This window comes from Cupressus sempervirens, chromosome 4, assembly GCF_028749045.1.
Source record: "Cupressus sempervirens isolate cs-2001-9-10 chromosome 4, ASM2874904v1, whole genome shotgun sequence".
Lineage (NCBI taxonomy): Eukaryota > Viridiplantae > Streptophyta > Pinopsida > Cupressales > Cupressaceae > Cupressus > Cupressus sempervirens.
In genome coordinates, this window is record NC_143121.1 from 357,559,983 (window position 1) to 357,571,191 (window position 11,209).

Here is an 11,209-nt window from a genome sequence, read left to right on the forward strand (position 1 = left end):
TATTTATGGGACTAGATGTTGTGATGTGTTTTGTGATTCATATTGGAGATTATATTTATGAGATTTATCTTGTGGAGAAATGATGTGTACTTGGATGGGAGAACCATCTTGTTATCAGGTTGCTTGTTAAGGAACCGAGTTTGATCTTTATGGGTGTTGTGGTATGGGACACAACTATGTTTTTATGTGCTTAGGAGAGGTTGTCTAGGTACGTGACTTGGGAGTGGCTTGCATAGGGGTCCGGGACCCAAAGTGGTCAGTACCAGGGTAACCTAATGCAAGTGATGTAATAAGTGATAATCTAGTAATTAAAACTTTTGGGGGGAAAACACACTAAAATGATAAGTTAGAGATTTTTGATCTACCCATGCCTTTAGTGCTTGTATAGACTAAGGATGGGAATGAGATGAGTGCCTCGTCTTCTTGAGAGGGCTTTCTAGTTTTCCATATGTGTGATGTTGAGGGTCCGGGGTTCAGAGTAACCAATCTAGGGTAACTCAACGCTTGAGGGTCCGGGGTCTATTAAGAGATCAGTCCAGGGTAACTCAAGCAGCCATGTGATGACACTCCCTAGTATGTAGCCTGAGTCTCCTCTGTAGATTTTGTGTATCTCTGGTGGTGTACTTATTGTATGGTGGTGTATCTATTGTCGGATGTGTTTATTATGGTTATTTACTTTCATTGATGATGATTGGTGATTCATGGATAATGTACTTTTGACATGTGGCTTTTGACTTGAGATGATTATCTTTCGTTGACTTTATCTTATGATCTTGTTATTTGGTTTATACTTGGTTCGTGTATGATGTTTGGTTATGTGGTGTGGGTATTGGTTTGAGTGTTCTTACTTTTGGATTATTTTATCTTCTTGAGTAGTATGTGTTACCTTTGAGATAGTTTTGGCTAGTAGGTATTCCATGCCTAGGAGTGTTTTATGTTTGATAGCCGTTTGTGGATCGTTCATTATCTTCCTTGCACGGTGGGAGTGGAAGCCTGACTAGGTAACCACGCAGTCGGGAGGTAGTGCCTTCTTACCATTTGGGTTTCCCCTTCACATTGCTAGCTGTTGGATGTTCGTTGCAGAAGATGTACCTTTATCATTCTTATTTCTTATCTCGGAGACTTCTTTTCAAATGATGTATATATGTTATCATGTATTCTGATGTATTGTATCTATTCTCACATACCCTGCGACATGTGCAGTGGATGTTATTATTTGGATGTACTTTCATTGTATTAGATATACTTATGCTTTGCTTATGCGATCATGTATCTGTTATTTCTTTATGATCATGAGAGATTGTACTTGAAACTTAAACTAATTAATTTAAAATTATTAAATGTGACTCACCGTAAAGGAATCCTTGAGGAATTGAAACTGTATCTGTAATTGCAAATGTGTATTTGATATGTATGTTCTTATTGCTTCCGCATTAATGTTATCTTGATGTTGTTTAAGCTTTTAAAAAAAAAAATTAGTTCAGTAAACATTGTAACATGTTAGGTTTATTTCTCTTGGGTTCCCGAGCGGGGCGTTACAATTGAGAAATTCAACTCAAATTAGAAATTAAAGTGTATATTCCTTAAAAGCATCAATCTCTAAGTCCATGGAAAAAAGGGCACTAAGGAACTATAGACTCACCAAAAGCCAAGTTTAAAATGACCTTAATAAATTTCACCTATTAAGAAAAGATAAATAAACAAATAAAGAAATTGAGAAATTTTTTATAGAATTTTCAAATAAATTGTAAGAAGGCAATAATAGAATTAATCCAACCTTAATTATATATTCAAACTATTTATATACAATATAATAATCATAAAATAACTGAAAAATACATAAGACATGATATATTGTATTTAGCCCTTTTAAATTGATTTTTCAATAACTCCATTATAAACAAAGTTTTAACTAACTATTAAAAACAAACTCCCCCTAATAATACAATAAATATTATAAAATCCAAAACCCAACCCAACCCAACCCAACCCATTCTATCCCCCATCAAGATTCCCACCAAACTTAACCAAACCCTAACAAATTTTCATAAGCAATTATTGGAAGAGCCGCACAAAGCTAACAAACATTCATTAAAAGGCAATTCCAACTCAATTGGAATTGACCTCGCGGGAGTTTCATGGAAAATCTCGCCTATCTAAAAACATCGTTGTCACACCAGATAAAATTACGCGCTTTCGCCTTTCAAGAGGAAGAATTCATCTCAATTTCGTTGCGAGAAGACGCGTATAATTTGCAGCCTTTTTTCCCTGCATTTTTCTGTTTCTTTAGTTACTGCGAATGAGTTACTACAATCAGCAGCAAGCTCCTGTTGGAGCTCCCCCTACTCAAGGTGTTTCTCATTCTCTCGTTTTCTTTTCCCGTTTCAAAGAGCATTCTGCGACTGAAATGCCCGTTTTACAAATGGTTGGAAGTGCCTGTATTCCTGATAGATTGGATTGTGTGTCTTTCTAATGATTTATTTGTAAGATCTGTCCAATTCTGCTTTAATTATTGTTAATTTTGTTCGATCTTAGTAGTTTTATGGTTAATTAAAAGAAAATGTAAACAGGGTATCCTCCAGGTGGCTATCCCCAGACTTACCCTCCACCACCACAGGGGTATCCTCCAGCAGGGTACCCGCAGGAGGGGTATCCACAACAGGTCTACCCTGTTCAAGGAGGACCTCCACCCGAGACGCAATCCAGAGGAGATGGCTTCTGGAAGGGATGGTGAGTTCTTTATATTTAGAGTAACTAATTTTAAATTTGTTGGAAAAATGGGGTTTCTAGATTTAATAATGTTGACTTCTGGATCACATTCTAAGATTGGTGATCTGAAAATCGATGAAAAAAATAAAAGCCTACCGAAATCTTGAACACAATTGAACTGAAAAATCTCTTATCATTAATAATTTCATTTTCTATATTCAATAGACTTCTAGTTAGGATAGTCGATGTTGGAGATTCTGAGGTGATGTGCCCTATTTTAGTTGGGGTTTGAAAAATATGGTTGTGGAAACAATTATTTTCAGTATCTGTCCAGTGTTTATTGCCAACCATTGCTGCAATTACCCGTTTGTCATAAATTTCTTTTTCTACTAGATCTGTTTTAGGTGTGGATAAATTCTGTGGCTTTTATTTTCTGAGGCCTGTTTAGATGGGTGAAAAAGAGTGTTGGAGTGGAGGCAAGTTAATTTGGCCAATTAATTAGTTGTAATATTATAGAAATGAATTCTACAGTAATTAATTGCTTATAATTTTATAATAATAATTTTTTTAAATAAGGAAAGTTTTAATAGTGAAAGGTAAATGTTTATTAACATACAAAATTATTTATTATCTTGTGTATCTATAAAATGTAAAATTATTATTTAATTTATTACTAGAAGTTATGGGTCAAAGGTAAAATTCTTCCTTCTTTTTATAAAAAGTTTAGTTGTTTTTTTTTTAATCAAGATTTGTGTGATATTGTTAAAATGGGGAAGTGAACCTGTCTTTAAGGATGAGGAGCACACTAGCACTCATCTCAACTATTCCAATTCAAGTTACCATCCTAACTAGGGGAGAGGACCCTGTACTTGAACGGGTTCCAATGGTTGTGATAGACTTGACTTTAAAGTTGTTAGTACAATGATGATTACCAAAAAATGAATGGAAATGTACCCTTTGATCTAAAAAGTAACCAATGATGTGATGCCACGTCAGCTGTTCAACTATGGGTATCCTTTATGCACGATCATTGATCTCACTTTTTTTTGGGCTGTTTTCGACAACTTGGTAAAAAGCATGTTGATGTGGCATCATAACGAGTGACGTGGACTTGAAACCTTAGTTATAAGTAGACGACTCGCCAAGTAAGCTGCTGAAAAAAATTAGGAGTGATTTGAATTTTTTACGTAGAGTTTTGATAAGCGCAAAATTAGAATGTTCAAGTATCGGGTCCTCTCCTCTATTCCAACTCGAATTACCATCCTACATCTATTCCAACTGCAGGAAGCTATCAAGATTCAAACTTCATGAATTCTATAACTGAGTATTTAAATAGAGATGAACAGTACTTATTCTAACCCTAGTCTCAACTATTCCAACTCATCAAAATTCAAAGGTCATTAGAAAATTATATAAGTCAGATGAAATGAACTCATCTATCATGAAAATGATCTGTACATTTAGCACTCATTCCAACTACTTTTTAAATGTTGTATGCGATTCAGTATTCATTAAAAAAGAAAACCCCTTTAGCTTAGCAATTGCGAAATTGCCGAATATAAGTTAGGGAACACATCAGAAGAGAAGCTGCATGCTGTCTGCATTAGATAAAAACCAACTACCTGCAGTACATTGCTCAGACTTATAATTCTGCTAAACCCTAGAGCGCCATGCCTTCAGCCCTCGGCGCTCAAATACCCTTGAAAAATTCCCCTGCATGATATGTTAATCAGCACCGCCGGCAAAACCTAAGGGCTAACAGCATCATCTAACTTCGAAATCTTGATACTTTTTAGAACCTTACCTCGCAGCAGGGGTTTCATAGACTTTCTGCCCTTTAACAATGGCAGAGCATAGCTACTTACCACTTCCAGACTCCCTTGCGGTGGGACACTACCAAATGCCTCGGAATCTGTTTGCGATATGCATCCAGCTTCCCGACATACACCATGAGAGCCAAAACCCTAGATGTCATCAAACCGACAAAAAAATTCATGCCAGACGGTGAGACACCATTTCCACGGATTCAGGAACAATATCTTCCATAAACTCCATATCATCACTTACAAAAGATAATCATCTCCATATCATCACTTACAGAGATAATCATCTATTATGGATTCTGTTCGTACCGATCCTGTATGAATTGTATCGTTTGGTAAATAATAATCAATTAAGTTCATGCACATTTGTCCATTATGACTTATACACTGCACTGAATTTATTTTTATGTTGATAATTGGCGAATCATTCAACTTCATGAAATGTTAAAAAATGTGCGAGGAGAGTTGGAAAAAGAGGCTCAGAAGGTAGGCTAGTTTTAGACATCATCGTTGACCAGTACTATCACGTTTCATTTTTACAAATTTAGAAATGAAAGTTTGTAAAGGTAGAACTAGATCAGAATGTAATATTGAGGTTCTCTTGCAGCATTTAAGAATCATCAGGAAACCAACATTTCAAAGGAAAAGTTTCTTAGTGGAAAAGTAAGCAGGAAATGTAGGATGAAATCAGGTAATTAAAGCAAACGTCTGCTGCCATAAACCTTTGAAGATCAAATTTAATCTATCTTGGGTGGTTTCGATTCCTGAATCTATCAACATAGACAAGGTAATCATAAAAGATAAGGTCATTATATAAAAAAACTCCCCATGCTTCTCGCCTCTGTGGCAGATCTATGAAAGAAGGATAAGCTGCTTTTGTCCAAATTTTGCTCCCATTTTGATTTCCTCTTATCTTTATCAGAAACTGCTTTTCCTTCAATAAAAGTGAGGCCCTTTCATTTTAATCTGGTCTACGTTAGGAAACTGTTGCACCTTCTTTCATGGGAGACGAGAAACCTCTAACATGATTTCATTGTGACCTCTATGTTCTGCCTGCATACTTTCTCAAAATTTTAGTACCTTCTCTATTTTTTTAACCTTGGCCTCGAATACTTAAAAAGATATGATATTTATTTTTGGTCCTCTGTTTTCTAATTTTGACTACCAGTCTCAAGATTACAAATTTTCTGAAAGCTGCAAAAGCTGAAACCAGCAAATGCATTTCTAGGGAAATATTAATTCAGCTTTTGCAGCTTTTGCAGCTTTCAGGAAATAAGAACACTCCATCTTACCCTCCAAGATGGGGAAAAATAACTGAATCCAAAGAAGAAAACAAATTGGAATCCACACAATTATCTAAAGTGAAGGGTTTCTTTCAACATCGCACATGACCTTAAGATGCACTCTAATTTTGAATATCAATTCATGTTCAGTCTGTAAAATGAGCAGAGAAACGAAATAATAATAAAATAAGAAAGACAATTTATAATAGTTTGATAATTGCTTACATCTACTTGCAAGCTGAGAACTCTTATATTAATCCAATCCATAATATACAATATACTACATGACTGCATGAAGATATGCAGTCATCTCCAATATACATTGATATGCAGTCTTCAAATGAAGAGCCATTGGATGTCAATGGGCACGTGACCATTGAGCTTCATATTCCCAACAGTCTTGGTCACTTCAAAATATAAACTTTCACATAATCTTTGATTCAAATCATCTCCATCTTCAAAATAATTAAATAAAAAGTACTAGACAAAACCAACAACACCTTTAAATTCTATTCCTAATTAGCAACAGAACAGACAAAGATTATAGCTGTTATCATAGATTTCTGGTTTTGAATGAGTGTTTGTTTTTAGCATCAACATTTCGGATCACACTCTACAGTCCATCATAAGAATAAACAACAAGAAATATATAACAAGAAGGATTATAGCTTCCCTATTTTAAAATTTTATCTTGCAACTTTTCTTCTATTATCAAAGCATTTGGAACATATAAGCATGGCATATTTGTAGAACTAATTTAAATTCTAAATCTAAATGAATTGGATCTCAGACTTGACACGGTAGGGTCAATTCATTCCTACGTCAGTATCTAATTCAATGCTTGTGACAAATAGATTATTAAAGGAATAACTGGGTTAAGAAATATCTTCTTGTACCGTTATTGCTGTGAAGCAAGCAATTATTTTCTGTTGTTTTATGCAGCTGTGCTGCTCTGTGCTGCTGCTGCGTGTTAGAAGAATGCTGTCTTTGAGTTGGTGCAAGCAATTAGGAAGGCTCCTGGACCTGCTGATATTATATAATTAGATATAAGGTTGTAGCTTTGGATGGCTTAAAATTCATTCATTGAACTGCTGTGCATTGTAATCATATTTCCCTATGGGATTGTTGGACTTCAGTTATTTAATGGTTTGTATTTCCAACTTATATATTTTGAGACATAAAGTAAAACTAAGAGCTTGCCCTTCAATTATGAAGTTTGTTTCAATCATGTAGATAAACATGCTATTTGTTTTGGCCTGATTAAATATATTGTGTGCATAATAATAAAATATAACTAATATTTATAAAAAAACTGTTAAATTAAGTCATAGGTGTAAAGTTTTGATATTCTGGTTAAATGGGTATGATGTATTAAAATAATTTTCTTATATATATTATTGGTGAATAAAACTAATATAAATAATTTAAATTTTTTGATGAAAAAGATTTAAAATATAAATTTATTTTTGAAAAGTGTACTAGAATTTAAAATTGTAGTATTTTAATGAACATATATCATCTATTTAAATGTGTGTGTGTATACATGTATATATATATATAGAGAGAGAGAGAGAGAGAGAGAATTCCTTCTTACAAGATAAAATAAACCTAATCTATATATTGATTATATTATATAGTTTGAAAAAATAATATTTGGTTATTCGTAAGGGGCTAAGAATTTGTTCTAGAAGCTATTTTTAGCTAAAAAAATGAAAACTTCTAACACCTAGTAACAATTATTGAGTAGCTGAGTTGGTGTGAAGGCGAGTCGTGAGGCGTAGTGTTAGGCTAATGATCCCGGTGCTATGCATCAACTTCGGTTCGAGTCACACTAGGTTTACCACAAACCCTTTTAAGGGTGAGTGAGTAGCCGAGTTGGTGTGAAGGCGAGTCGTGAGGCGTAGTGTTAGGCTAATGATCCCGGTGCTACGCATCAACTCCGGTTTGAGTCACACTAGGTTTACCACAAACCCTTGAAGGGTGAGTGAGTAGCCGAGTTGGTGTGAAGGCGAGTCGTGAGGCGTAGTGTTAGGCTAATGATCTCGGTGCTACGCATCAACTCTGGTTCGAGTCACACTAGGTTTACCACAAACCCTTTTAAGGGTGAGTGAGTAGCCGAGTTGGTGTGAAGGCGAGTCGTGAGGCGTAGTGTTAGGCTAATGATCCCGGTGCTACGCATCAACTCCGGTTCGAGTCACACTAGGTTTACCACAAACCCTTTTAAGGGTGAGTGAGTAGCCGAGTTAGTGTGAAGGTGAGTCGTGAGGCGTAGTGTTAGGCTAATGATCCCGGTGCTACGCATCAACTCCGGTTCGAGTCACACTAGGTTTACCACAAACCCTTTAGGCCAATAGTGGCATGTTATGATGGTTAAGTTGTTGTGTTGTTATCCTTGCCATCAAGGTTCAAATCTCATGGGGATGAAGTCCCCCATTTGTGGCCTCATTGGTTCATAGCTCCAGGTCAAAGCGTTTACCCCTCTTTAAAAAAAAAAACTATTATTGAGATATAGGATCACTGCAAGAGTGAATGTTATATAAATATACATAGAAGAGACATGTCTAGTACATATATAATATATTTAATAATTATATACATAGATATATGAGGGTTTGTCTAATTGATAATTAACCAATAACCATAGAAGAATTGTCTTCGAGTTATTTTAATCCAACTAAAGTTACAACATTAACACTTCCTTTTAGCTAGGGAGGATTGTTATAAAAACACATTATGCTCTCAAGCATATAGTGAGAAATCATCTCAATATGATATTCTTGAAATGACATATTTAAGGGTATCAACATATATCCATCAAGTTAGATGTTATCTTTCGATATCATCTGAAGTATGATTCAACAAGAAATACTAATTATATGATATTCATCATATTGATTACCTTTTGGTATGTGCATGAACATGATGCCTACCAAAAGAATATGTTTTTAAGGAAAATAAGTTTTGAAGGGTGCCTGAAACCCTTTACACAAAAGATTTTCTATGGAGCCCTAATAAAGAGGCTATAAACAAAAGAAGAAACAGGTCCCCAACCCACAAGGGGGGACCAAGGAAACCCTATAGATAACACAGTGTGTTTTTGCCACCAATTATAACTCTAAACAATTAAGACCTCCTACCCCCAAAAGAGTGAGACCTAAGAAGACAGCCTAAGGAATATTGGGAATGTTTGTATTTTTTTGCCTTTAACCTTTGCCCAACCTTCCTCCACCCGAGAAGCCTCCTTTTGCCAAACCAAAGCCTCGCCAACTAACCCAACTAGAGAAGCAGGTAAGATCTCTTCCGAACCATTGACCAACGGAACTCGAACTGCGAAGGAAGAGGAGCCTACTACCGCCATATCCTCCAACAAATCAAGATCTAGAGTAGCCGAATCAGGGCAACTGTTGCCCGTTGTCGCCATATCCTCCAACGAATCAATATATGGACCAACTAAAGCAGGGCAACCATCGCCCTCAGCAACCACAGACTGGGAGACATCCTTACGATCAACATCTTTAAGGATTGAGTAATGTTGACCCAGAGCCCCAGACCACCAAGAGGGTCTTTTCTTTGATTTCCTAACTTCCACAGGGCAGCGCACAACAACATGACCAGTCTCGGAGCAAACTCTACAACAAAAAGAAATTCTTTCATACTCTAGAGTCTAAATCCAGGAACCATTAGGGGCCTCAAGTTTGATCTTCTCAGGGAGTCTCTGCAACATATCCACCACCACAAGGATGCAAGCATAAGTAGAATGCAGGATATCAGAAGATTTGGAGTCCACCATTTGGAAGTCACCAATGGCATCTCCCGTAGCTTCAAGAACTAAATCCAACCATAGGTAAAGGGGGAGATTAGGGAGTCTAACCCAGAGAGGCATATGAGCAAATGATTCTACTGCAAAATTGAAACCCTCGTGCCAAGGTTTGGCCAATAGAGGGTAACACTCCTCCCAACTGAAGCGGTTGCATAAAATAGCCCTCCCATCCTCAGCATCATCAAATTTAACGTGAAGAAACCCTTGGCTGTAGAGAAAATATGGATAGAACCCGAAATCAGAGGTTCCTAATGCTTGAAAATCCAAGCGTGAAGAGCCTTAAGTGAAGGCTAAAATCCCAAGAATCTGAAGATAGTGGCTATCTGAGAGGAGTTTGTAGTTGTGAGAGAGATTTCATCAACAATTTCATCATCCAGAACTAATCGAATCGGAGAGCTGGCCGCAACGGGATTCACCACCGAGGACAAGACCAGACGCTCTACCGTAAGAACCCCCAAACCATGGATGATAGCTTCAAATGTAGCCACTATAAAGGATTTGCCCCCAACAGGACGAAGACCAGAAGTAGGCTGAAGTGGAACCCCGAAGGGGCTGTTGGGAGGAGCCATGGACTAAGCACAGAGCGCTAGGTGGATCAAACACACCGAGCGGGAACACACAAATTTCAAACATGGCGACCCTGGACTACGAAAAGAATATGTTATATCCTAGAAGAATTTGGGTTATTTGATCTATGTCACACTTTGAGACATCAATTGAATGTAGTCTATCAAATAAGAGTCATGATCTCGAGGACACCAATTTAACATAGTCCATCATGATGAGTATCATGAATCTTGAGGGAGGATTTGATCAATACTACCATCTCATAAAATGGTGATACGATCTTGAGCTATCTTATCAATCTCATATTATGTGATATTAACACTAGCATCAAGATCATGATGCCTACCATCAAATATGTTATTATATATCCTAAAAGGATATGAATTATTTGATCCTGTCAAACTCTGGGACAATGATTGAATGTAGTCTATCAAATAATAGTCATGATCTCAAAGACAACAACTTAACATAGTCCATCATGTTGAGTATCATGATCTTGAGAGAGGATTTGATCAATACTATCATCTAATAAAATGGTGATATGAGTTTGAGCAATCTTATCAATCTCATATTTTGTGATATGAATACTAGCATCAACATCATGATGCCTACCAACAAATACATAGTCATATATCCTAGAAGGATATGAATTATCTGATCTCCGAGATACTCTGGGACAACAACTGAATGTAGTCAATCGAATACAAAATATGATCTCAGGGACATCAACTTAATGTAGTCTCCATTATGAAAGTATCATGATCTCCAACACACTCCAAGACATCAACTTAATGTAGTCTGTCATGATATGTTTGTTATCATGATTTCTGAGACATTTTGGGACAACAATTTAATGTAGTATATCATGATAATAGAGCAAGAACACAAGAAAACCAAATGTAGTATCATGATCTCCAACACATTTCAGGACAACAACTTAATGCAGTCTATCATGATACGCTTGTTATCACGATCTCCAGTACATTCTGGGACACCAACTTAATGTA

The 11,209-nt window shown here is 36.3% G+C and overlaps 1 protein-coding gene across 1 annotated transcript; it reads left to right on the forward strand.

The window, feature by feature from the left end:
* The first annotated feature begins 2,121 nt into the window (after window positions 1–2,121).
* Window positions 2,122–7,025, forward strand: LOC149561545 (uncharacterized). The gene is made up of 3 exons (XM_089825180.1): window positions 2,122–2,351; window positions 2,571–2,730; window positions 6,758–7,025. The coding sequence occupies exons 1-3, from the start codon at window positions 2,300–2,302 to the stop codon at window positions 6,804–6,806; spliced, it is 261 nt and encodes an 86-aa protein (XP_089681306.1). The 5' UTR covers window positions 2,122–2,299; the 3' UTR covers window positions 6,807–7,025.
* The last annotated feature ends 4,184 nt before the right edge of the window (window positions 7,026–11,209 follow it).

What these genes read in the sequence shown, in the direction of transcription:
- LOC149561545 (XM_089825180.1), top strand. Translation starts at nt 2,300, where the DNA reads ATGAGTTACTACAATCAGCAGCAAGCTCCTGTTGGAGCTCCCCCTACT. An exon ending in TGGAGCTCCCCCTACTCAAG is followed by an intron (nt 2,352 to 2,570) that starts GTGTTTCTCATT and finishes AAATGTAAACAG; the next exon opens with GGTATCCTCCAGGTGGCTAT. An exon ending in GATGGCTTCTGGAAGGGATG is followed by an intron (nt 2,731 to 6,757) that starts GTGAGTTCTTTA and finishes TGTTTTATGCAG; the next exon opens with CTGTGCTGCTCTGTGCTGCT.